At 48.9% G+C, this 25,874-nt stretch overlaps 2 protein-coding genes across 5 annotated transcripts; both read left to right on the top strand.

Annotated features, from left to right (window-relative positions):
- The first annotated feature begins 367 nt into the window (after nucleotides 1-367).
- Nucleotides 368-12,424, top strand: LOC116938963 (uncharacterized protein C1orf53-like). Of its 2 annotated transcripts, none has more exons than XM_076069357.1 (5): nucleotides 368-729; nucleotides 1,491-1,675; nucleotides 3,945-4,052; nucleotides 8,784-8,889; nucleotides 10,298-12,424. In XM_076069357.1, exons 2-5 carry the CDS (start codon nucleotides 1,580-1,582, stop codon nucleotides 10,306-10,308), a joined length of 321 nt encoding a protein of 106 aa, XP_075925472.1. In that variant the 5' UTR covers nucleotides 368-729; nucleotides 1,491-1,579; the 3' UTR covers nucleotides 10,309-12,424. The 2 variants fall into 2 exon arrangements, with proteins under 2 accessions (XP_075925472.1, XP_075925471.1); XM_076069356.1 differs by having other exon boundaries at nucleotides 381-729; nucleotides 8,784-8,885.
- A 2,175-nt stretch (nucleotides 12,425-14,599) lies between these two features.
- Nucleotides 14,600-24,776, top strand: LOC142928888 (protein Dr1-like). 3 transcript variants are annotated; one of them, XM_076069353.1, is made up of 5 exons: nucleotides 14,600-14,705; nucleotides 16,024-16,163; nucleotides 18,236-18,491; nucleotides 20,287-20,453; nucleotides 23,246-24,776. In XM_076069353.1, the coding sequence occupies exons 3-5, from the start codon at nucleotides 18,254-18,256 to the stop codon at nucleotides 23,405-23,407; spliced, it is 567 nt and encodes a 188-aa protein (XP_075925468.1). In that variant the 5' UTR covers nucleotides 14,600-14,705; nucleotides 16,024-16,163; nucleotides 18,236-18,253; the 3' UTR covers nucleotides 23,408-24,776. The 3 variants fall into 3 exon arrangements, with proteins under 3 accessions (XP_075925468.1, XP_075925469.1, XP_075925470.1); XM_076069354.1 differs by having other exon boundaries at nucleotides 14,608-14,705; nucleotides 16,009-16,163; XM_076069355.1 differs by lacking the exon at nucleotides 16,024-16,163 and having other exon boundaries at nucleotides 14,611-14,705.
- Nucleotides 24,777-25,874: the final 1,098 nt, after the last annotated feature.

Here is a 25,874-nt window from a genome sequence, read left to right as displayed (position 1 = left end):
CCCCCCTAGCACCACGGTGTTAACAAAAGTCAGACCCCCCCCTCAAATATGACGTCACAAAGCTCTGCCCCCCCCCCACCAACTAAAACATGCTTCAAATCGCATTAAACTATTGTCATTGTAGTGCGTATTTAATGTGGCGCTGCACTCTGATGTTGTAGGAGAAAACATTAAAAAGTATATGTAATAAAGTAGAACGTGTTGTCTATATGTATTTAAAGTTGCGCATTTTGATGTGACGTCACATTTCTCACCCCCCCCCTCGTCCCAATCGTCACAAATGTCTGACCCCCCCCCCCCCAGGTGCGTGACGTCATTTGTGGATGGCCCCATACCAGGCGAGGTAGTTAACATCTCCTAGCCACCCCAGCGCCCACACACCACGGATCTTCCTACGTAAAATAGTCGGGCGATAGGCTAAACGGGACCATCCGTGTAACAATTTAAATAGAAACTTAAACTATAACGAAGGAGATGGGAAAGACTGCACGTACCCCCCGACGTCACGCCTGCTGTTAACTGTCGGCAAATGACGTCATGTTATGCTGCAACGATGACGTCATCGCGCAGATGTTCCCTATCAAGTGGGGCCGGCGCGGGGCGAGTGATACGCGGGCGACTCACCCCTCACCCTCACCTCGCGAGCGACTCACCCCTCACTCACCTCGCGAGCGACTCACCCCTCACTCACCTCGCGGGCGACTCACCCCTCATCTCGCGGGTGACTCGGTGAGTAAACCCACAACATTTGCAATTTCAGTACGACGTTTCGCCAGTAATTACCACCAGCCTCATCAGGCGACAGCCAGATACGTGGAGAAATCCTCCTGTTTCGTTCTTAAATATGTGGATAATATTGGTCACGAAAGCCTTCGTGTTAAACGTAACTATAGTGCTATCATGGCACGGATAATTTGGTTGTGTTCCTCATTAGCAAAGGTTCAAACGTGGCAAAGGTCAGAAAGCCCAGAACACAGAGTGCAGGTTTGTGTCTTCAAGTATAAAGCCTGTCACGCTTCTTCCTTGAAGCAACTCGTATCAGTTTAAAGTTGTGCAAAGTCAAATGGGCCCTCAGAATTTGTCGTGACAGCAGTGAGTACCGAAGGAAATGGGTTGGACTGTTCGCATGCTTTGGTGTGTGCAGTTTGTGACTATCAAACGCTGTGCTTGAGAACACGGGTTTTTTGGTCTCCAGCTGGGAACTGTGATTTTAATTCTGGACCTCACTATCGCTCGCTTATCTCTCATACACAGGGCATTGCTTTAGACCCGAAGCCACCTCTCACCCTCCTTTGTGCCGTTTCAAGGAGCCGTGTCACCAGTTTCAAGTGTTATTTTCTTTCACCAGGTTTAGAACTCAAACAAGATACCAGGATGAATCTTAACTTACAAAAGCGACCTATTTGTTTTGGTAATATCCCGCCTCTTCAGTTGAAGTCTACCGTTGCCGTGCGTGCGAGTTTAATTTGGTTTTATTTTTGTCTTCGCAGACCGTGTCGTTTGCCTTCCTTTGGGGGTGGAGGCGACGCAGAGGAACAATATTTTCTTCTGCAGCCCCTGGCCCTCAAGTGACTGGCGCATGAGACTCCTGGCTGTGGTGATGTCACGGGTGAGGTGCTGTGGCCGCCCAATAGGTATTGAGCATGCAGCCAAAGCGGTGGAGCCAGCAGAAAAGGTGACATCATTTAAAATATAACATTTGGTGTTGTTTCATTGTCTGAAAAAAAAATTCTTAATCTCTCTGCAACCGGCACCAAGTCATGAGACATTTCCTTTTGGGTACTCTGTTAGAAAAACTTGGGGTCCCCTCATCTCCCGCATCTCACTGAAGAAGCCCAGTCATCATACGGCTGTGTGCGTAATGTCATAGGTAAAATGCAATACAGTGAAAACCTTGGATTGCGAGTAAATTGGTCTGCGAGCGTTTTGCAAGACGAGCAAAAATTTTAAATAAATATTAATTTGATAAACGAGCGAGGTCTTGCAATACGAGTAGTGCACGTGTACGCTTTGTACTGCCGAGCGTCACGTGATCACAACTGATGTACGAGTGCTTTGATATACGAGTGCTTTGGATTACAAACACGTTTCCGGAACGAATTATGCTCACAATCCAAGGTTTTACTGTATTTTAAAATAATTAGAAGAAAAAAAACCCATAAACCTTTTACAAACAGTCAATGCCGTTGCTACCACCACATCTCACAAACCCACTGTCACGGTCAATGCTGTTGATTCTGTATCTCACCATTCTTCATTCTGCCAGATCCTGCAGCACAGTCAATGCCTGACCCTCCAAGTCTTATTTACAATATTATGCCACCAACTGGGCGTGGGTCTCCCCCTTCATCGCTCACCTCTGGGTGACAACTTCAGTGTTTGTTACAGTAACCTGCCTTCCTCCTCGATCCAGCTCAAGCTGCTCAACGTCACTCGGAGTATTACTTGGTGCACTCTGACCAAAGAGTAGAGAGACTTGTGATCATTTCGTAACATTTTCTGGCCATGCTGCAGGATGTCTTCGGCAATTGCTGAATGCTGTCACTCAGCTGCATTATATCTGAGTCTGTTTAATAAAAAATGAAAATATTCATTTATAATGGAGAAATCCGATGAGCTATGAAGCTTTTTTTTTACAGATGTCCAGTAGGGGCGGGTAAAGACGTTACATCAACAAACAGTTCAAAGACACGTGATAGTATCTTCTTTGGTTCTTTCAGTAAAGTCACGTAGAATGAGAATAAAATAATAAATTTATAAAATAAAATAACACAATAATATTCTCACGACGTTTCGGCCACAACACAAGCGGCCTTCATCAGGTGAAGGGACGAGACTGTCTGATGAAGGCCGCTTGTGTTGTGGCCGAAACGTCGTGAGAATATTATTGTGTTATTTTATTTTATCAATTTATTATTTTATTCTCATTCTACGTGACTTTACCGAAAGAACCAAAGAAGTTGAATCCTTGCAGTCACGAAAGCTTTAAATCGAAATTTACACGTGATAGTAGTTCATAGTACAAAAAAGGTAAATAAATAACCCAAACACAAACAAATAAAACTAAACCATCCCTATCCTACCAGGCAAAGCCCACTGAGGTATTCACTTCTTTTTCATATATCTGTGACAGGATTTGTTGACACTGTTTTTGATTTGTGCATAAGCACTGTTTATTGTTTGCCCTGTTTGCAGAAAGTTCTGTTGCGGCCACTGCCGAGGGTCTTCAGCTGTGGTTGTCCTTGTAAAGTGAGCTGCTCTGCTCAGTCGGCCTTCACAGCTAAAAATAATGAGGCCCCAGTCGGATTTCAGTCGGAAAAAAATTGCACAATGAATGGGGCGTGAGCCTGGCGCTTGTGCAGAATTTTTTTTTCCCAGATGTTGCGACGAGATGAAACGTACCGCCATCAAAGGTGGTGGCACCCTTGTGCAACTGCACATTAGAAGAGCAGCAACACTGCTACTAGTTTTTGTTCGTTATTTTTTTGGGGGAGGAAAAACAAGTTAGGTTTGAATTTTTGCGACGTTTACAATTGGGTGGAAACGGCTACATCGAAACAACAATGCATTGCCCTGATATGGGAATGTGGCTGATGAGACATGACATACACACAGCCTGTTTGATGTATGGCATCTCGTTATTATTTTTGGCATTCAATGTGAGGATATGGTTTTCGGAAATTCATATTTCAACTGTCCACATTGCTGCTGATGTGTGCTTGATTCCTCCTTGCCGGTCACTCACAATCAACCACTCGTCGCGAGCAGCATTCATTGGAGAGGAAGCATAAATGGCCTTACCACTTTTGTCGTCATGACAAACATGCTTATGACCTTGTAAAATGCATTGTGAATCTCCGCAGGCTCTCACCCGAATTCTTTCAAATTGCATTCGAACGAAAGTTGCATGCGTGCGTGTGCGCGCGTGTGTGTGGAGTGTGCAGGTGACGGAAGTGATATCCAAAGATAAAAACATTGCGGCTGCAATGGAAGGCAACAATCTGACAGTGGAGGAGAAGAAAATTCTGAGAAACCACACAGAGGCCTGTCTGGTGCGTCTCCGTTGTGCTCGCGTGTGATTCTGTTTACGTGCAGGAACAGAGTGGAATCACTGTCAGTTTGAAAGCTACAGGCTTAGTGCGGCCTGGAAGCGTATTATTAAATAAAGAAAAATATTCATATAATACAGTCACAATTCTTTATAAGGGAAACAAATACCAATGAATAACAATTGAATGATTACCAATCGATTATATAATTACAATACCCCTCTCCGCCTCAAATCACTGCCCCTGAATGAATTAAATGATGACGTCACCCTGCTGCTGCTCTATTTAAGACCGGGAGCAAGTGGAAGGCCTCACCATTCTGGCAAATTGCCCGATGATGCTGGATGTAATTACCAGCGAAACGTCGTACTCAAATTTTCAATGATGTGCATTCACTCTTCAACACACCGGTGGGCTAAAGTAGTGAATTATTTGTCCTTTGTAAACGTGACACTTTTTTACTGATTGGCCGTGTCGGGTGGTGGAGGGTTACGACACATTTATAAATAACGCGATCTAGCCCAAAAACCTTTATTATGGAATCCCTGTGTATGTGTCTCATCCTATGTGCGCGCGTCTCCTCCGCATGGGGAATGGTAGTGTAGTAGTTTGCGTGCTGCACTACAAATCCGGCGACCCGAGTTCGATCCGCGCTCAAGGCCAACACCAGTGATGATTATCTGAATTAGTCCTGGGCCTCCCCTCGGTCGACTCAGCCTCAAATAAGGACCTGATGGGCTGTGTGTAAACACCGCCACTGGGGGAGACAAAGGTGGCCGGGCGTGGTGCTGACCACCCACGCCCTCGTGTACCGTTCCGGGCCTTCATAGGTGCTCGCCAACAGCACTTGCCCCAACAGTGTGTTCAGGCTATACGGGGCATCTTTGTCTTTGGCATAGGTATGTAGGCACTGCTGCACTACAATATCCTAATGTCTTGTTACATATTCTCCTTACACACATTACCACTTCTGATCATTTGGCGTCTGGACCTGGCTTGGGCCTCTACTAAGTCCCAGTTGGTTAAGCACAATGCATCGCGTCAACTCGTACGACCAAACCACCGAGGAATTCGCCCCAATATTGTGACGCGCTAAGCCGGGCTGGGCATGGATATTGCTGGATGGGTGACCACCGTGCATACAATAGGTGCTACAGGCTGCTGAGGACTGCATATTTTTTAAAAAGTTACTTCTTTACCTTTCCTATACGCTCCTTTTCACTCTCATCGTGTTTTCGTATTATTTTTTGTAACGTTCTGACCCACCCCGACTGGACATCTGTGAAAAATAGCTTCCATAGCTCATCAGATTCCTCCAGTATGAATACATCCATTGATTCCGACATTTTTGGCAAAGGGCAGTGCAACAAAGTTCATTGTACCGTGCTACACTCCACTGCCTGCGCTCCCCAACGTCACCGACCCGCACTGTGCAGCGTGGTGAAGCACGGTGAAACAACTCCACTGAACCACACAGGGGTGGACACGGGCCCTCGTCCAGCAGTGTGTTGACAAAAGGACTGTACGTGTACAACGTGTCACTGTCGGTAGTGGAGTGGAGAAGCAAAGCCGACGCACTTCCTCAATAGTGTTGCTAAGCTGCCCCCCCCACCCCACCTCGTTGTCAAGTGTCTGAGAATCCTTCTCGTGCGCAGGCAGTGGGATGATGCCACAGTCTGTGAGAATGGGCCGCCTGGTTTATTCACATCCGGCCAGAACGCTGCAGTCGGGTGGCTTTTAACGCTGGCCTGGAGCAGGTGCTTGGCTTTGCTAATTCAGCACGAAACACGTGAGAGGTGATGACACGGTCGGTGTCGCCCGTTTGTCAGGAGTGGTGCTACAGTTCCATGGTCATGAGGCCCTAGATCAGTGTTGACTCATTTGCAGAGTCAGGGGATGCACTTTCGCCGACAAGTATGAGGGCCGCCGCACTGCCTGCAAGGGGGGTGTTTTCACATTTGTGTACCTAGGGGTTGTTCGGGGGCGCCTGTGGCACCCCTCACAACCATTTACGGCCTTCGGCCAGGAATGTCACGAAAAAAATTGCACACGAACGACAGATTTGCGCAAGCACCCGATGCTCCGTTTTGAAGCTTTAAAATGAAACATCTTTGAATTGTATTATGTTTTGAATTAGATAATTTTATTTCTTCATTAAAAGCTTATATCATTTTACATCTGGAATAACTAAATTGAAAACGGCATTTCGTGTGAATTTCCTCTCGTCGTTAAGTAGATGGCCTTGCTGGGGGTTTGGTTCGATGCGGACTTTCACCCGCCCCTCTATAGCCCCGCCAAGCGTTGGTTGGCTGCTTGGTCCCGGTCACGTGAGGAACTTAAACCAATCCGTGCCGCGTTAGTCACAATGACAATCACAGACCTGGGTGTTTATATATTAGGATTGTCGGGTGGCCGCATGTCATGGGCTGCACTCCAGGGCTGCCAATGGCCCGCAGTGGACTCGCAATGAAAAACACTGCCCTAGATGTTCGATGATCCTGCGCATATCACCCTAAGAGCCTCCCCCCGCCCCCCCCATCCATTACCCTGTGACGTGGTAGCGCGTTCGCCGCTTGTTGCAGATGTTCACGGTCTGATTCCAATCGGCCGCCCTGGTTATTACTGCCGGTGTTTAACCACCAAAAATACCTGGCGTCTGCTTCACAGTGGGTATTAAAAGACCCTGTGACAGGATTTTCAAGAGCAGGTCAAGCGTTATGCCGCCGTCACGGTCCAAATTTGCCAAGTTCTAAAAATGGCACCACAAATCACTCAATTGGAATTATACTTAGCATGAACCTTCTAAAAAAGAGAGACTCCTTGAGGCTTACCTTGGGTAAACAAGCATAATAATATCACAATGATACAGCCACCCCTGTTGTGTTGGTGAAAACACAGCCCTGCACACCGACTTGTGACCCAGCAGTTGCAGGCATAATAGGGTCCTACACGTTTCCTTGGAACTCTTAAGGAAGCGTTCCTCTACACTTTATTCCTAGACGAACAGAAATTGAATGCTGCCACTGTGGTGTAATAGCAGCACGCTGCACTTGCAATCCAGATGTCGTGAGTTCGAACTCCTGGTAGCGGCATTTGAAACCATTGTGCAAGTTTTTTTGTGTTAAATGCTCTGCGTCTGTCCACCCAGCAGTGTGAATGGGTAGACGATAGTTTGTCGATCAACACGTCTGATATGGCGGGGGTATAGTGTGGGCACTTCCACCTCTTCTAAGATGTCTGACCAGCGTGGAAGAGTATGCCAAACACCCTGTGAAGGGGTTCTCTCGAGCTATCGATGAGCACAGCTGGCTACGTACGGTGCGAAAGAAGTTCGACATACATAGTGGAAGTCCTGGCAGCATTGGTGTGATAGTGCAATTGCAGGTGCTGCATCTTTATCCATAAACGTGCGTTATGAGCAGAGGTGTCGGGAGTATTGTCCATGGAAATTTCTCCTTGAGAAGTGAGCAGAGCGCTGAGTAGATTTGAGTAGTTTTAACACGGGTAACACCCACAGCCAGCAGTCACTCGACCCTGCTAAGGGGCCCGTCCATAAATGACGTCACGCACCTGGGGTGGGGGGGGGTTTAAGAAATGTGACGTGACATCAAATTGCGCAACTTTAAATAAATATACTTAGTTAAATAGACTTATTAATACATTTTCTTAGCTCTTTCGGTAAAGTCACTTTGAAGGGAAACAATAAAATAATAAAATATATATGAAACAATAAAAATTCTCACGACGTTTCGACCATAACACAAACGGTCATCACCTGATGCTGCCATGATGACCGTTTGCGTTATGGTCGAAACGTCGTGAGAATTTTTATTGTTATATATTTTATTATTTTATTGTTTCCCTTCAACGTGACTTTATCGAAAGAGCTAAGAATATGAATTACTGCAGTCACGGAAGCTTTAAATCAAAATTTATTAATAAATGTTTTCTCCTACAACATCAGAGTGCAGCGCCACATTAAATACGCACGACAATGACAATAGTTTAAAGCGATTTGAAGCATGTTTTATATCTTTTTGGGGGGGGGGGGCAGAGCTTTGTGACGTCATATTTGAGGGGGGGTCTGGCTTTTTGTGACGCCGTGTGACAAAGGGGGGGGGGTCAATCATACAGAATCGCGTGACGTCATTTATGGACGGCCCCTAACCCACAAGAGCTATGTGTCCTGTGGCGCTCTGTCAGTAAGGTCTTGCCAGTAAGGCTTCGCCATCCATCTGGCCTCAAGATTGTGATGTTGGGACGACGTAAGGGGGTGATGTTGCTGTATGTGATCGCAGTTGAGTAATTTTTCAGGTAATTTTTCACCATTGGGGATGTCTTGGCCGACACCTGTTTTATCGTGTGCCTTTTGTTTTGTTGATTTATGAGGAAACCAGAGAGCCCAGAGGAAACCTGTGTGGACCAGAGGGAGAACATACAAACTCACACTCTTCAGAGCGGGGAGAATTAACGGGGGGGGTGGGGGAACATACAAACTCCACATACGCACAAACTTCAGAACAGGGGGAGAGCGTACAAACTCCACACAAAGGCACCCGAAATTGGAATCGAAGTCAGCCCTTTTCTTGCTGTGATGTACAAGTGTCACCACTGCACCACCCCCATCCTGCCGTCCACCATCGATGACTCAATGAACTGTGATATACCATCGTAGTGCAGTAACTGACACGCGCGGGACCTTGTGGAATGGAAACGCTGCGTGCGTGCGTGCAGGCAGGCAAGGACACGTACGTGGACCCCGTGTCCGGCTACTCCGTGTTCACGAGCCGCTCTCACTTGCTGCGCGGGAAGTGCTGCGGCTCGGCCTGCAGGCACGTACGTACGCACGCACGCAGCGGCCAGTCGCACAGCACACGCACACGGTCCCACGGCGCGGGTGGGGAACCGTCTGGAACGCTCTTCCAATATGAGGAAGGCACTGGAGCTATGCACTTTCAAATCTAGATTGAAAATGCATGTCTTTAAAACTGATCCCTCTATTTAAGACCGCGAAACAGGAGGATTTCTCCATATTTCTGGCTGTCGCCTGGTGAGGCTGGTTGTAATTACCGGTGAAACGTCACAGTACTCGAATTGTAGATGTTGTGGCTATACTCCAACACACCGGTGTGCTGATCTAGTAACTAATTGGCACGTTTTGTTTACGTGACAAACCTTTACTAATTGGCTGTGTCAGGTGGCGGCGGGTTCAAGGACACGTTTATATTTACACGATCTAAACCAAAAAAACCTCTGAATGGCTCTTTAAAACTGCTTGTTGTGTTTAGTTTGTTGTCCTTCCCCCGCACCTCCGATGAGCACGGTTGGCTACGTATGGTGCGTGAATGACGTTCAACATGCGTCTCCTCTCCGAGGGCCAGAGGCGACTCTCACATACCCCCGGTTGGGCACAGAATCAGAATCTTTATTTATTCATGGAAAAAGATCCGATGAGCTATGAAGCTCTTTTTCACACTGTCCTGTATTCGCGCACACCATTGATTTATCCAATGATCACGGCAGCAGTAGGAACGCGCGCGAAAAGTAACGCACGTGGCGACCGAGTTGCTGTGTCATCACCATTCTATTCGAGCAGTGGTTCTTCCCCATTACTGCAGTCTTCTACTTCTTTGGTTCTCGATGGTTAAAACTTTTGTAGTGTTAATAAATGCATGGGGCTTGATGAAACAAAGTAGTTGTACTTACGTGGCCATGCTTTATTTGTGTTTTCGATGATTTACCTTCTAAACAAATCTGGCCGTGTCTCGCACCCCCAGGGGGTGCGCGCACCCCAGTTGACGAACCACTGTATGCACTGGCGGAGCCAGTGGGGGGGGGGGGTGGCACGTGCCCCCCCCCCCCCCCCAATGTTCCGATCGAAATTAGGGATTTCGATCTGATCCTTGGGGTTTATTAGTAATAAATCGGCATTTTGCGACCCCCCACTGCCACTGTGTAACATAAGACTACGTGCCAGGGACGCTATAAGATGATAGGACAATAGACTGTCTCCATAAATGGCCTGATGCAGCATCTGTCTCCCTCGTCTCTCCCATTTCTCCACTCCTTTTCCCTCCGTTCCCTCTTATTCCCTCTTATTTCCCGAGCCGATGTATGCTGGTGTTTGAGTACCAACCGTGTCTAAGTGTACGTGTACGATGTACGCGGACACAGGGATGTGGTTACCCTCACGTTGACACTGGCACACGGCCGCACACGCTGAAGCGGCGTCTCCCCTGCCGTCCCAGTGCCCCTTTGAGCAGGTGAATGTCAAGGACCGGCACAAGAAGAGCACCTACAACGGCTACTTCTACACATGACGACTGGAAGATTGCGGATTGCAGTCATCTTCACCAGGGCTACTGGCAGGCGGATGGTCTGGTGTGTGGCGGCTGCTCTGTGGTGCTGCGGTGTCCAGGGGCACACGGTGATAGAAGTGTCCACAGGGGTGATGTCGAAGTTGTCGTGGCCTAATTAGGCGCATGTAGGATGTACAGTGAGGGAAAAAAAGTATTTGATCCCCTGCTGATTTTGTACATTTGCCCACTGACAAAGAAACGATCAGTCTATAATTTTAATGGTAGGTTTATTTGAACAGTGAGAGACAGAATAACAACAACAAAAATCCAGAAAAAGGCATGTCAAAAATGTTATGAATTGATTTGCATTTTAATGAGGGAAATAAGTATTTGACCCCTCTGTAAAACATGACTTAGTACTTGGTGGCAAAACCCTTGTTGGCAATCACAGAGGTCAGACGTTTCTTGTAGTTGGCCACCAGGTTTGCACACATCTCAGGAGGGATTTTGTCCCACTCCTCTTTGCAGATCTTCTCCAAGTCATTAAGGTTTCGAGGCTGACGTTTGGCAACTCGAACCTTCAGCTCCCTCCACAGATTTTGTATAGGATTAAGGTCTGGAGACTGGCTAGGCCACTCCAGGACCTTAATGTGCTTCTTCTTGAGCCACTCCTTTGTTGCCTTGGCCGTGTGTTTTGGGTCATTGTCATGCTGGAATACCCATCCACGACCCATTTTCAATGCCCTGGCTGAGGAAATGATGTTCTTACCCAAGATTTGAAGGTATAATGTGTCCACCTCCATTTTGGTCTCATCTGACCACAACACTTTCACCCAGTTGTCCTCTGAATCATTAAGATGTTCATTGGCAAACTTCAGACGGGCATGTATATGTGCTTTCTTGAGCAGGGGGACCTTGCGGGCGCTGCAGGATTTCAGTCCTTCACGGCGTAGTGTGTTACCAATTGTTTTCTTGGTGAGTTTGGTCCCAGCTGCCTTGAGATCATTGACAAGATCCTCCCGTGTGGTTCTGGGCTGATTCCTCACCGTTCTCATGATCATTGCAACTCCACGAGGTGAGATCTTGCATGGATCCCCAGGCCGAGGGAGATTTACAGTTCTTTTGTGTTTCTTCCATTTGCGAATAATCGCACCAACTGTTGTCACCTTCTCACCAAGCTGCTTTGCAATGGTCGTGTAGCCCATTCCAGCCTTGTGTAGGTCTACAATCTTGTCCCTGACATCCTTGGAGAACTCTTTGGTCTTGGCCATGGTAGAGAGTTTGGAATCTGATTGATTGATTGCTTCTGTGGACAGGTGCCTTTTAAACAGGTAACAAGCTGGGATTAGGAGCACTCCCTTTAAGAGTGTGCTCCTAATCTCAGTTCGTTACCTGTATAAAAGACACCTGGGAGCCAGAAATATTTCTGATTGAGAGGGGGTCAAATACTTATTTCCCTCATTAACATGCAAATCAATTTATAACATTTTTGACATGCGTTTTTCTGGATTTTTTTGTTGTTATTCTGTCTCTGTTAAAATAAACCTACCATTAAAATTATAGACTGATAATTTCTTTGTTAGTGGGCAAACGTACAAAATCAGCAGGTGATCAAATACTTTTTTTCCCTCACTATACCATCTGGTATTGCGTAAGTTGTCCTAAGGGAGTGACTCAGGTTCAAGATGGTTTTGTTTAACCAGGGTGAGAACTCGAGGCCTGGAGCGACTTTCATTTTGCAAGAGTCATCTGGATGGCCACAGTGGCAAAAGCAGAAAAAATTAAAGAGCAGAGGACAACAGTGAAACTACGGCCAAGATAACTGCGTAACAGAAGCGATTGAGAGCGGTCCATATGAAAGCTTGCGTTGGTGATGTCTCTCCTCTGGCTGCTGGTGGGAGGTCCACACACAATGGTGAGGAGTGCGAGTAGTGTGATTCCCTACCTCGTGGAAAGGGTGCAATGTAGATCCTATATAGAATAGAATTATTACGACGGTGTCAGCTTATAAAATCTAAAAATGTGTGTATTGAGTATGTACGTGTACTGTTTTGGTGATTAAACATCGCTAAACTATTCGTGCGTTTTTGTGATTTAGATAATCAAGGAAAAATGTCAAAACGGCTCTGATGGAAACCAACGTGGTTTGTGATGCTGTGTGGGCCTTCATCTCAAGTACCATGTCGAGGTGGGGTTTGGACCTCGCCTGCTGTCCAGTAGTGCACTCAACAACGCTGATAAGGAATGTCCTGCCAGTGGGGCCGCGCCTTGCCCTCCACCGGTGGGTCCTTCACTAATTTTCAGAGGCCACTTTCACCGAAGGAGACATCAGCAGTTCATAGTTCATTTATTTGGTATAGCCCTGTGAGCCATTCGGCTCTTGAATCGGGTGCAACCGCAACAAACAAAAACATGAACAAGAAAACATCTTAAAGTGACTAGGTGACTGTGCAAACAGAAAATCCAGGAAAAAAACATCAAAATATTCCTGAAATAGCACCGTACACCAACGCTGTGTGCAAAAATCCCAGTGGGATGCAAGTCAAACAACAACCGCAAGACAACTAAGATTAAGGCCATCAGTCTAACTCCGTACTACAATAAACAAAAACATGGCCAAAACCAAAAAAACTTTTCGCCATATTTGAAACCATTGGGGGTTTAACAGCAGTGCGATGATGATGCTGGGGGGTGTTTTCGCCCTTTGTGTATTGTCGGAGGGTCGCACGGCAGGGGCAGGACGAAAGGGTACCAGGGGCCGCCAGTGGCCCGCGGGCCTTGCAGTGAAGAACACCGCCCTGCAAGCACAAACCTTCCCATAATGCATTGTGCCGGCAACATTTTAATACTTTTAACATAAATGCGTTTATTCACTCATCCTTTTGTTTATATGAAGGTACTTCCATAATAGTTTTTTTTTGGGTTAGATCGCGTAAATATATAAATGTGTCGTTAAACCCGCCACCACCCGACAGCCAACGAGTAAGGGTTGTCCCGTAAACAGAACGTGGCCAATTCGTCACTAGTACAGCACACCGTTTGTGTGTTGGAGAGCCAAGCCACAACATTTACAATCTGACTACGACGTTTTGCTGTCGCCTGATGGAGCTAGTTGTAATTACTGACGAAACATGATACTCAGATTTAAAATGTGGCTTGGCTCTCCAACACACCGGTGTGCTGTACTAGTGACGAATTGGCATGTTCTGTTTACGTGACAACCCTTACTAGTTAGCTGTGTCGAGTGGTGGCGGGTTTTAGCGATATTTACGCGATCTAACCCAAAAAAACGTATGGATATTGGTCGCGAAAGCCTACGTGTTAAAATGAAAGTATTTAATAGATACTATTAGATAACTTCATATACCTATTTAACAAATACAAAAACCTTTCACATCAAGCCCCGTGGTATTACCATGTGCTCTGAAGGGCCATTCCTCGAAATGTCGCCGATTATATTTATTTTGTCGATGGACGAGACGAGTGACAAGAATGGCAGCCCAAGGGAGAGAAGACGCACGGAGCAGGCGACCTTCGTGGGGATGGAGCGGTGAGGTCAGCCGCTTAGAGAGATTGTTGCCATCACGGGGGACCGTGGTGCATGGTGACGACTGTGGGGTGGCCCTCACCCAGAGGTATTGTGATCCGAGGACAACGCAAACCATCCGTGTGGGTGCGCGCTTGAACGACAGAGCATCTGCTCCGCCTCTTGAGTGAAGAGTCTTTGAGAGCGGAATGGGAGTTAAAAAGAAGTCACAGCTTGTTGTGAAAGAGCCCAACGAAGAAGGTCGCTGGGTTTAATCTTCCACGAAGCTGCTCACGGTCCACCCTAAACCGCATCCACTTAACAAACCACGGCAGTAGATGCGGATGCCCTGATGCACAAATGGAAATACGGCTGTTGTCATCCTGAACACACCGTAGTACAACCTGTAACGACGTAATGGCCCGATCCACAAAGATACATCACCGCGATACTCCACTCAGCTGGCTCCTGACGCGGTTGTCTGCTGGCTTGACCACCACCTGAATGTGAAATTGTAGTTGTTGCCCTGCATCGAACATCAGCAGCCATACGACAAGGAGAAGTTAGAGTCGCCAAAAACCCTCCACCACTCACCCCCAACCCCTCACCCCCCAAACCCTTCACCCCCCCACCCCTCACCCCCCCACCCCTCACCCCCCCACCCCTCACCCCCCCAACCCTTCACCCCCCCACCCTCTCACCCCCCAACCCCCATCCCTCCCCCGCAACTCTGACAACCTCAGACGTCACGTGACGCTACTGTATTTAAAGGGCGATACGACGCCACGTGTGAAGCCACGTGCCGGCGTCCAACAGCTGCACTCGCATACCGTGCGTTACGATAGTGAAGTGCACTTACTACACACAACACTCCTCCTGCACACGACACTCCTACACACAACACTCCTCCTACACACTACACTGCTCCTACACACGACACTGCTCCTACACACTACACGCGACACTGCTCCTACACACTACACTGCTCCTACACACTACACTGCTCCTACACACTACACGCGACACTCCTACACACTACACTGCTCCTACACACTACACTGCTCCTACACACTACACGCGACACTGCTCCTACACACTACACTGCTCCTACACACTACACTGCTCCTACACACTACACACTACACTGCTCCTACACACTACACTGCTCCTACACACTACACTGCTCCTACACACTACACGCGACACTGCTCCTACACACTACACTGCTCCTACACACTACACTGCTCCTACACACTACACTGCTCCTACACACTACACTGCTCCTACACACTACACGCGACACTGCTCCTACACACGACACTCGTACACTCCTGCACCACGCCCGTCACGGTGTTTGTGCGTTCACGTTGGGCACTCCACCAGCAGTGGATATCTCGAACAAGTCAGCCCACTTGTGCTTTGTGGGTTGGAACTCGTGCCTGCTGAAGTTCCCCACTCCCAGGAGGAAGGCCGTGTGACCGATGGGATGTTGTAGGACTTTTCTTTTTTACGTGGAGGGTGTACAGATATGCGAGGGACTCGTACTGTGTGTATTTTTGTGTTGCCGTCATGTAATCTACAATGACGCGAATTTGTATTGTGATGCACGCTATATGAATCCGGTATATTGGCAGCTTACACTGTGCTTGATGATAATGGTGGTTTTCATTGTGGTTTCGAAAGTTTAGCATTCTGATAATGATCATTAATGTTGCAAGGGTTATGAATTGCAATGTCAGAATCGGATAGACTGCGGGAAATCCGACCAAGTGTTGTGAAGCTCTTCATCACGGATGCCCAGCAATGTGCCTCAATCATTGGGGCACTAAGGACCGTGAGAATTACATCCGTGCTCTCGGGTGTTGAACGAGTGGGGTGGGATGTGGCACTGTTCAAAAGAGACTGAGATGAGAACCTCTCGTCCTTCCGGTCCCACCAGTCTTCACGCTGCTGTACTCGCGGCACACATTCCACGGTGGAATATTTTTTTGTGGTGTTTGTCCACCATCTGTGACCACCCCACCCACCCGACGCACGGCACGAGTAAACGGTGACCGCCATGGCATGAACTAGCACGTGGTGGTTGGTGGTGGTGATAATGACGATGCTCGACGGCTTTGTGTGTGTGTGTAAGCCATCGCGTGAGCAGGCCAAGACCATCGGGCTCACTTAACGAACAAGCGGCCACCACCACCGCCCGTGGTTGTCATCACAGAATTGTAACAACGAAAGAGATATCGGCAGGGCTTTCCCGTCCGTGACCTTCCCGTCCGTGACCTTCTGACACCGGTACTGTACGGCAATGAGCCTTGCTCGTGGCAGGAGGGGACTTGTGTCCACTCGCCGTGTAGCCTGCACTGTAATTGTTGCCGATATTGTTTGTTCATCGATTTGAGCACGTGCTCCAGTGTCGACAAAAGTCCCCCCTAAAGAGATTAATTTGAACGAGCCGGCTGAGCCAATCTGCCATCTCCATCACAATTGAAAGGACATTTTACTAAGGGACTGCCCGGTAAACGTGGAACGTTCGGCCATCGTTGGTCCAACAGTTCAAACCACGTGCCAAACGTTTTCCCAACGTTCCTTGTTTACTAGTGGGTGTACATTTCGGCCACATTTACAGTTTTATAAGGTAGAACCTATTCCCTACTGTGCGGCGGCAGCAGCACTGACATTTCACATCTTCGTGATTACAAAGCGATCGCAAAATCGGGCAAGATGAGATATAAAAAAAATTACGTATGCAACAAATATGCAAAAACATTTCCGATGTACACGTCATCCAAATGTCTCACAAATAGATTATAAAAAATATTGATGGGTTTTACCCTTTCTGGCAAAAAAAACAGGAGGTTTTAAGAGGTTGACGACAAATACATTTCTTTTGCAAAGAATCAAGTCTGTATTAACCACACGTGTTTTATTTGTATGAACTCCCTCGCCTCGTATGCAAGAAGGTCGTGGGTTAGATGCCGACCCTGACGCCTGTTGTATATTTGGAACGTGCGCGTCTCTCCCCCTGGTCGTGTGGAGTTTTCTCCCGGGTCTTCTGGTTTTCCCCCTAAACGTTTAGAATCAACACACGTTTCGAGTATTTGGCTGCTATACATTTCCACATGATAAGCCACTTCGTTGAGCTATGATTTGTGGCCAGGGTGCTTCTGAAAAAGAGCCATATAGTTCAGTGGGCCTTACCTGGTAAAAAAAAAAAGTTTGGATTCTCTGTAAAGCTCTGCTTCGCTCTCCGTGCCTGGAGGAAGGGAAGGCGTCTTTCCTCCCTCCTTGCCTCTTGGTGGGCCTGTATATGTATTTCTGCTGACTTTGTACCTCGTATTTGTTCACTCTATGCTGGTAGGTGCAATCCAGAGGTTGAACACGAAATTTAACACTCTTCTGAAATTCGTGGTCCACCAGGAAGTGTCTAACTGTGTTGTTGGCCTGACTGGTTGTGCTTCACATAATGTTTCTTAGGTTTGTTGAATTCTCGTCTCTCATCTTCTTGTTGTATTTACCTCCATGATTTGTTCTTGACACCTGATGAAGATCGCTTGTGTTGTGATCGAAACGTCGTGATTGTTTTGTTTTAATATAATTTTATTGTATTTCTACCTACGTGACTTTACCGAAAAAACCAATGAGTAAGGCGTCAGCTGTTTGCTGCATGGCCTTTTGAAGAATGCTGACTAATGGCTCGCCATTAGCCTCCTGTCAATGCATCGTCGATCTATGGATTTATATTTTCCATTACGCGTCGAACTCAAGGTTTTCAATAGTAGACTTTGAAATCGGTGAAAGTTGTGCCGAGTTCTTACACTCGAGCTAATTGAGGAAGCGAGAGAGAAGGAATGCTATAAAGTATATCTTTTTTCCTTTAAGCGCTTTTGTCAATTGTTGCTGGATGAAGGCAGTTTGACCATACTTCACCAGGCTGGCCAGTGCAGGTTGAATACGTACAGTCGATGAATTCGATGCATCCTCAGTGGTGTAGCGATTGGCGCTCGCTGCGTTACGAACCCGGCAACCCAAGTTCGATTGCCACTTGCAGCCCAACACCGGTGACGAATGTCTGCACCGGTCTTAGGTAATCTCGACCTTAAATGAGTACCTGGTGCGGCTAGTAAGCATCAGCACTAGGGAGGCAAAGACGACCGGGCGTGGTGTTAATCACCCACCCACCCGCCTCGGGCACCGTGCCAGCCTTCATTGGTACCCGCGCACAGCACTGGGCCCCCAACAGTCTATTCAAGAGGCCCTACGGGGTGGAGGGGAGGCAGCGATGAACGTTGTTGCCTGTTGAACTTCTTTCGCACCGTACGTAGCCCAGCGTTCTGATCTGTGCTTCGTTGCGGCACTTTTGTAAGATCGGTGAGAAGGAGGCAATGGCGTCTCCGCTGGGGGTCGGGGGTCCGGCGCATGAAGCCGACCAGGTGACGCTGCCCTACGCGTCCGTGCAGCGCCTCGTGGGCGAGCTGGTGCCGTGCCTGCGCCTGACGGCGGGCGCACGAGACCTGCTGCGCGTGGCGTGCACGCGCTTCGTGCGCCACGTGTCCAGCGAGGCGAACACGGCGTGCGCGCATGCGCAGCGCAAGACCATCTCCCCTGAGCACGTCATCCAGGGTACACACGGCTCCAGCACTGGAGCACTGTGTGTGAGTGTGTAACACTGGGGCACTGTGTGTGTGTGTAACACTGGGGCACTGTGTGTGTGTGTAACACTGGAGCACTGTGTGTGTGTAACACTGGGGCACTCTGTGTGTGTGTGTAACACTTGGGCACTCTGTGTGTGTGTGTAACACTGGGGCACTATGTGTGTGTGTAACACTGGGGCACTGTGTGTGAGTGTAACACTGGAGCACTGTGTGTGTGTGTAACACTGGAGCACTCTGTGTGTGTGTAACACTGGAGCACTCTGTGTGTGTGTAACACTGGAGCACTGTGTGTGTGACACTGGAGCACTGTGTGTGTGACACTGGAGCACTGTGTGTGTAACACTGGAGCACTGTGTGTGTAACACTGGAGCACTGTGTGTGTGTGTAACACTGGAGCACTGTGTGTGTGTGTGTAACACTGGAGCACTGTGTGTGTGTGTAACACTGGAGCACTGTGTGTGTGACACTGGAGCACTGTGTGTGTGTAACACTGGAGCACTGTGTGTGTGTAACAGTGGGGCACTCTGTGTGTGTGTGTAACACTGGGGCACTCTGTGTGTGTGTGTGTGTAACACTGGGGCACTGTGTGTGTGTGTAACACTGGAGCACTGTGTGTGTGTGTAACACTGAAGCACTGTGTGTGTGTAACACTGGAGCACTGTGTGTGTGTGTGTAACACTGGAGCACTGTTTGTGTGTGTGTGTGTAACACTGGAGCACTGTGTGTGTGTAACACTGGAGCACTGTGTGTGTGTAACACTGGAGCACTGTGTGTGTGTGTGTGTAACACTGGAGCACTGTGTGTGTAACACTGGGGCACTCTGTGTGTGTGTGTAACACTGGGGCACTATGTGTGTGTGTGAGTGTAACACTGGAGCTCTGTGTGTGAGTGTAACACTGGAGCACTGTGTGTGTGTAACACTGGAGCACTGTGTGTGTGTGTAACACTGGAGCACTGTGTGTGTGTGTAACACTGGAGCACTGTGTGTGTGTGTAACACTGGAGCACTATGTGTGTGTGTAACATTTGGGCACTCTGTGTGTGTGTGTAACATTTGGGCACTGTGTGTGTGTGTGTAACACTGGAGCACTGTGTGTGTGTAACACTGGAGCACTGTGTGTGTGTAACACTGGAGCACTGTGTGTGTGTGTGTAACACTGGAGCACTGTGTGTGTGTGTGTAACACTGGAGCACTGTGTGTGTGTGTAACACTGGAGCACTGTGTGTGTGTGTAACACTGGAGCACTGTGTGTGTGTGTGTAACACTGGAGCACTGTGTGTGTGTGTAACACTGGAGCACTGTGTGTGTGTGTAACACTGGAGCACTGTGTGTGTGTGTAACACTGGAGCACTGTGTGTGTGTAACATTGGGGCACACTGTGTGTGTGTGTAACACTGGGGCACTGTGTGTGTGTAACACTGGAGCACTGTGTGTGTAACACTGGAGCACTGTGTGTAACACTGGAGCACTGTGTGTGTGTGTAACACTGGGGAGCGGCAGTGCATTGGTTAGCGCACTCCGGTACGAATCCCCCGACCCGGATATCTGAACCGGTCCTCATCCTTCCCTAGGTCAACTCAGCCTTAAATGGGCACTGGGGAGGAAAAAAACGGCGGAAATGTTGTCCACTCGCCCTCTCGGGTGCCACGCCGGTCTCAATAGCTGTTCGCAAACAGCGCTTGCCCCGACCAGTCTGTTGAGGCTGCACGGGGTCGAGTCTCTGTCTTGACGCGAGAGCGGCGTTTGTGCGTGCGTCCGTCTAGCACTGGAGCGCCTGGGTCTGGCGGGCAGCATGGGCGAGCTGCGCGCGTGTCACGCCGAGTTCCGTGCGCTGGCGCTGTCTCGCCGCCGCCGCGCCACCCGTCGCCTCGAGGCGCTTGGCGTGCCGGAGCCGGAGCTGCTGCGCCAGCAGCAGGCGCTCATCGAGCAGGCGAGGCGCGAGCTGTTACCCCCCACACCCCCTCCCCCCCGGACCCTTTCCCCCGCAACGCGCGTGCAGTCCCATCATCGCCGTTTACGCTCGAGTATTTAGCACGTTGTGCCGAGTGGCACTCGGTCGCGTGCACAATGCGCATGATGCTACTGTGCGAGGAGGTACACTAATAAAGCAAACGAGAAGCAACCCCCTCTGTTTTATTAGCAGCGTCATGGCGCTCACTTTGGCGTGAATGCGGTCGTGTTAGCATGGAGCTGCATGTGCAACACGAGTGTGTGTGTGCTAACCCTTTCCCGTTCCGAGGCGACTGCAGGTTGCAGGCTGGGATGTCCCGTTCACTGATAAATCTCGGAACGCGTAAGCGGTTAGCTTGAATTTTATTTGGAGAGGCGGCGTAGCGCCGTTGTTTTTCAAGACATTGTACTCACCGTAGAGAACTGTAGCGACACGACCGCACTCTACGATCGCTGGCGCCAAACTGTGCCACACGCCCTCCCGCATGGCCTTGTGGAAGCTTCGATACCGATAAAAGTTCTTTCATCTTCGTTTTTCTTCTGGTTAAGTACATGATGACGTACTTGTACGCCATCGGAATGGGCAAGCGGCTGGCGCCGTTATCACAGCACCAGGAGCACAGAACTCTCCTTTAGCCTCAAACGTTCATGTTTCAGAATGTTGTGATCAAAACAGCAAACGTTAACGGTGTAAAGGAGTACATGGCAAAGTGGAACCGTGCTCTTTATGAAGCCAACCCACACCACGACGCTTCGAGCAAGCAGAATCGCAAAAGCACATTTAGTCCTCGGACCTAAGAGTTCCCAACCCATTCCTCTCTCCTGGCCAATGCCACTTGAATCTCCCCAAGGGGTTTTGTTTTAGCAGACCCCAGTTTTACCAATTTAATTTCCCCAGGGTTTTGTACTCTTCACCTTCCCTGGCAAATCAAAAGGTGAGTGGCCTCGCACTACGCAAATCGGGGCAAACGCTCGTTGCAAGCTCGTGTAAACCTGGCGCTTCACAAGCCCCTGTCCGTGACAGCGGGCGATGGGGAAAATGCTCCACATTCAAATGATCAGTCATTAACCTGTCGTGGGCTGGAGTGTTCTCATTATTGATCAATTGGGTAAGGTTTGTGTGAGCGATTTATATGCAGCTCACATTTGTCTACTCAAAATTCGCCGTATGCGGTTTGAATTTACTCATGCGGCTATGCGGTCGGACGTGGGACAACATTGTGTGGACTGAATGTGCTACCCAGCAGGCTGTGCGGTCTGACGTGGGACAACATTGTGTGGACTGAATGTGCTACCCAGCAGGCTATGCGGTCAGACGTGGGACAACATTGTGTGGACTGAATGTGCTACCCAGCAGGCTATGCGGTCTGACGTGGGACAATATTGTGTGGACTGAATGTGCTACCCAGCAGGCTGTGCGGTTGGACGTGGGACAACATTGTGTGGACAATGTGCTACCCAGCAGGCTATGCGGTTGGACGTGGTACAACATTGTGTTGACTGTGCGCTACTCAGCAGGCTATGCAGTTGGATGTGGGACAACATTGTGTGGACTGTGCACTACTCAGCAGAATATGCAGTTGGACGTGGTACAACATTGTGTTGACTGTGCGCTACTCAGCAGGCTATGCAGTTGGATGTGGGACAACATTGTGTGGACTGTGCACTACTCAGCAGGCTATGCAGTTGGATGTGGGACAACATTGTGTGCTCTATGTACTGTGTGTACCATATTCTACTACTCTGCACGCAGCGGTCATCGTGCGGTTTCACTTTGTGCGCCGTTTTATTGGAACGCATTTACCGGATGAAGCGAGGGAAGCCTGCACTCGGGTACTGGGCGATTCTGGCTGGGTGGCGTTGCGTCTTGGCACCCTATTCACAATTAGAACGGCATGAGTTTAAATCTCAGCTGAGGGTAAATTCAGCCAATCATCCCTCTGGGAGTTAATACATTCAGTGATTCTTCGTGTTTTTTCGTGAGAATTCAAGGTGGTTGTTATCCGGCAGGCTGGGTCCATACCGTATACCTGGTAAACATGGAACATTGGGCTGACGTTTGGCGATCGTTTGTCCAACAGTTCCAACCACATGCCAATGTTTGCCCAACGTTAATATTTACTGGGTGAATGACATTTTCCCTGCCAGCTCAGGACCGCCAATGAGTTGGATGAGCTGTGTAGAGACGTGTTTTGAAGGTTTTTGTTTTAAATAATCCTTGGAACATTGATTTATAATCCCTAGAACATTGATGCAACAAGTGCATTGACCTTCAAGTTGACCAAGCATAATGATAATTGTTTGAGTAAGGTCAGTTAATCCAATGCAGGCCATGGACTTGTGCGTGCCTGAGTGTGCTCATGCCATGGACTCGTGTGTATGTTGAACTTCTTTCGCACCGTACATAGCCAACCGTGCTAATTGGAGGTGCAGGGAACTTGTGTGTGTGCCTGCATGTGTGTGTGTGCAAACCACGGACACGTGCGTGCCTGCGTGTGTGCAAGCTACGGACTCCTGCCTGTCTGCGTGTGTGAGTGTCTTTGTGTGTTTGCGTGTGTGCGTGTTCGTGCGTGTGTTTGCGTGTCTGAGTGTCTGCGTGTGTGCGTGTCTCCGTGTGTGTGTGTGTGTCTTTGTCTCTGTGTGTGCGTGTTCGTATGTGTGTGTTTGCGTGTGTGCATATGTACGTTGTGTCTGCGTGTGTGCGTGTCTGAGTGTCTGCGTGTGTGCGAGTGTCTTTGTCGTGTGTCTGTCTGTGTGTGTTTGTGCGCGCAGGCCCGGCAAGAGCAGACAGAGGTGGCTCAGCACGACTGGCTGCAGATCCAGCGCGCCGCCGAGCAGGCCCAGCGCAGCTCCACCGCGGACAGCCCCGGCGAGTCCTCGGGGACCGAATACGTCATCGACGAGGACGACGATGATGACATCACAGACGACTAGACTGCGATGCCATCATTGTGAGCGAGGGAACTGGGCGGAAGACGCGCAGCGGCTGCGTGATGCCGAGTCGTTTTTGTTGTTGTTGTTAATTTGGTTAGTGATAGCTTTCGAACGTCTGACCAGGACGTGACGGTCCGCATGGTGGTGGTTTTCTCGTGCAGCGCAGCTCGACGCGATCGTTTGCAAATTACCCGTAGGGAATTTAACCGTCGGATAATTGCAAAGCAGCCCATCGGTGTGAGGCAAGTGTGTGACGTTCACTCAACACACGCAAGTGTCTCTCGTGAAGCAAGACTCGGCGAAACAATAGCGTGCAGTCGAGCAAGTACAGACGACACGGGTGCCTAGATATTGAGCACCGGTAGGATGGTCTAAACATGACAAACAGTAAAAGCATAACACTCATTCGTGACGATCAATGAAATCGCACGTAGGGGGAGGGTAAATTGTCACATGCTTACCGTTTACTAGGTGATTAGTCACGAACCGTTCGCTGAACAAGCACTAAGAGAACGGTGCACGCATGCCTGTAGACACATGGGGTTGTGTACTTATGTATGTAAAAAAAGTAATAAATGAAAACCCACAAATACAGAAATCTATGGGGAAAAAAACCCCACGTGTTTCTTGTGCAGGCGTCTCGCTTGAGTGACCCGATGGAGTGGCGCCACCCCAAATGCGTTGACTTCCTTCTGGATTACATCTAAGTGACGTGCAAGTCAACGTTTGTGAAATATCCACACAGGCCAAGTTGAGATTCCAATGGCAGTCCCCCGTTCAGTGAGTTTCCCCTCTCTCCGATACATCAATCGGAGCATTCACGCAGCTTCTGGCAGCGATCCTGGAAGTTTTCAGCAGGAGCGTTCCTATTGCATTGTTGCCTTTACTTTCACGCCCTCTGTCTTCACCGTCGCTTGTTCGGGGAGAGCGTGTTGCTCAATGCGTCTTCTGCCTAGGCCGCTTGTGTAAATTCAAGCCGAGAACGGTCGTGGGGCGTGCGTTTTTAGTCCGGCAGTGCGGAGGCAGCGACGGTTGGTGGATCGCGCGTGTTGAGAAACTCTCTGACGTTCGTTACGTTCAAGATGAGACTTAAAAACAAGACTATTGTTGAGCAGGGTCCTATGTTGTGACGTTTGGGCAATTCCATGCAAGGCCGTTTGGCAGGAAACCAGAGCACTTGGAGAATGTGCATGCATGCGCGTTGAGAACACTCGGAGCTCAACCCAAATTGACTCCTCGATACATTGCCGTGTTTCCATCACTAGACTACTGCAGGTGTTCCAGCAAAAGAGACGGGGGAAAGTTTTGCATTCAAAGGCAAACATTTGTCATTAAAATGTTAGTGTTGGACAAGCGCTATTATCAAGCACATGCTGACACTCATTTACGTTTTTGAACGAGCGTGATGATGAAGCCGACAGTAGCTCCGGCTTGCTACCATTTCTTATTGAATCGGAACATTGCTAGGACCTTTTTGCTTTATAAATTGTCTGCTTTGAATGTCCACACACAGCCAACAAGAACAACTGCCATTTGCTACGAAGTGACGGTGACGTTACCACAGCACCTGTGCCAGCCTATATGCACTTTAAGGCTACGTGAAGTGTCGAACGCCCGCTGGCAGGTCATGGACAGACCCAGGTGCCATGGGTTGACTGGCCGATGCACAATCTGTGCCCCCTACAATGCCAACTTGCTGTGTTTTAGCCGCCCGGCGCTCCACTCATTGTTGTGAGCGTCACTCCTCTGCCCTCCTTTGTTGCCGGAGGGCGGTTGCCTCCAACTGCCCTGTAGCATCCTTCACGACTCTCCTCCACAGAGGCCAATCTTGACACCGCTGTTACCAGTTATTGGAAAGTCCATATCCTCTTGCACCACATAATTCCATCTCTTTTCTAGCCCGTGCTGTGTCTGTTTAGCACCCTTTATCCAACCAAACAAAAGCTGTATGGGCATGTGTGCTCCATGACCCAGCCAACGCAGCCTTGGCTCCTGGAAGAGCTCACCGATGGGACTGTCCAGATCTTTAGAGGATTTGTGAACTCACAAATCCAGCCTGGTTAAACCCAGGATTGATCGTAAGCATGGCAGCCTGAATGTTTCTAACTGGCGAAGATTAGAGGGTCCACATTTTGCAAGCATAGAGAAGGGAGGACATGACTGTGGCCGACAGAACCTGAAGCTTTGCATGACCGGGTAGCTTCCATACAGCGTTACATCGCTGATGAAAAGGTAATGCCGCTGGACTGATTCGGAGCGACACCTCTGCTGTCAAACTGGAGCTGGCTTTTGCACACTGCCCAGGTATGGTGGAGTGTTCGATTACACTACCCAGTCAGGTGCTTAGTTTTGGAGCGGCTGATGGTATGGCCTCGCCTCTGGATAGCACGTTCCAGGTTCAGCGGCAGCGTCTCCAACCCTTGGTGAAAAGCAATGACTAGATCATCAGCATACATAACATGGTTGA

This window comes from Petromyzon marinus, chromosome 24, assembly GCF_048934315.1.
Source record: "Petromyzon marinus isolate PM22_M1 ecotype Great Lakes invasive population chromosome 24, UKy_Petmar_22M1.pri1.0, whole genome shotgun sequence".
NCBI classification, from domain to species: domain Eukaryota; kingdom Metazoa; phylum Chordata; class Hyperoartia; order Petromyzontiformes; family Petromyzontidae; genus Petromyzon; species Petromyzon marinus.
This window is presented reverse-complemented; position numbering and strand designations above follow the sequence as displayed.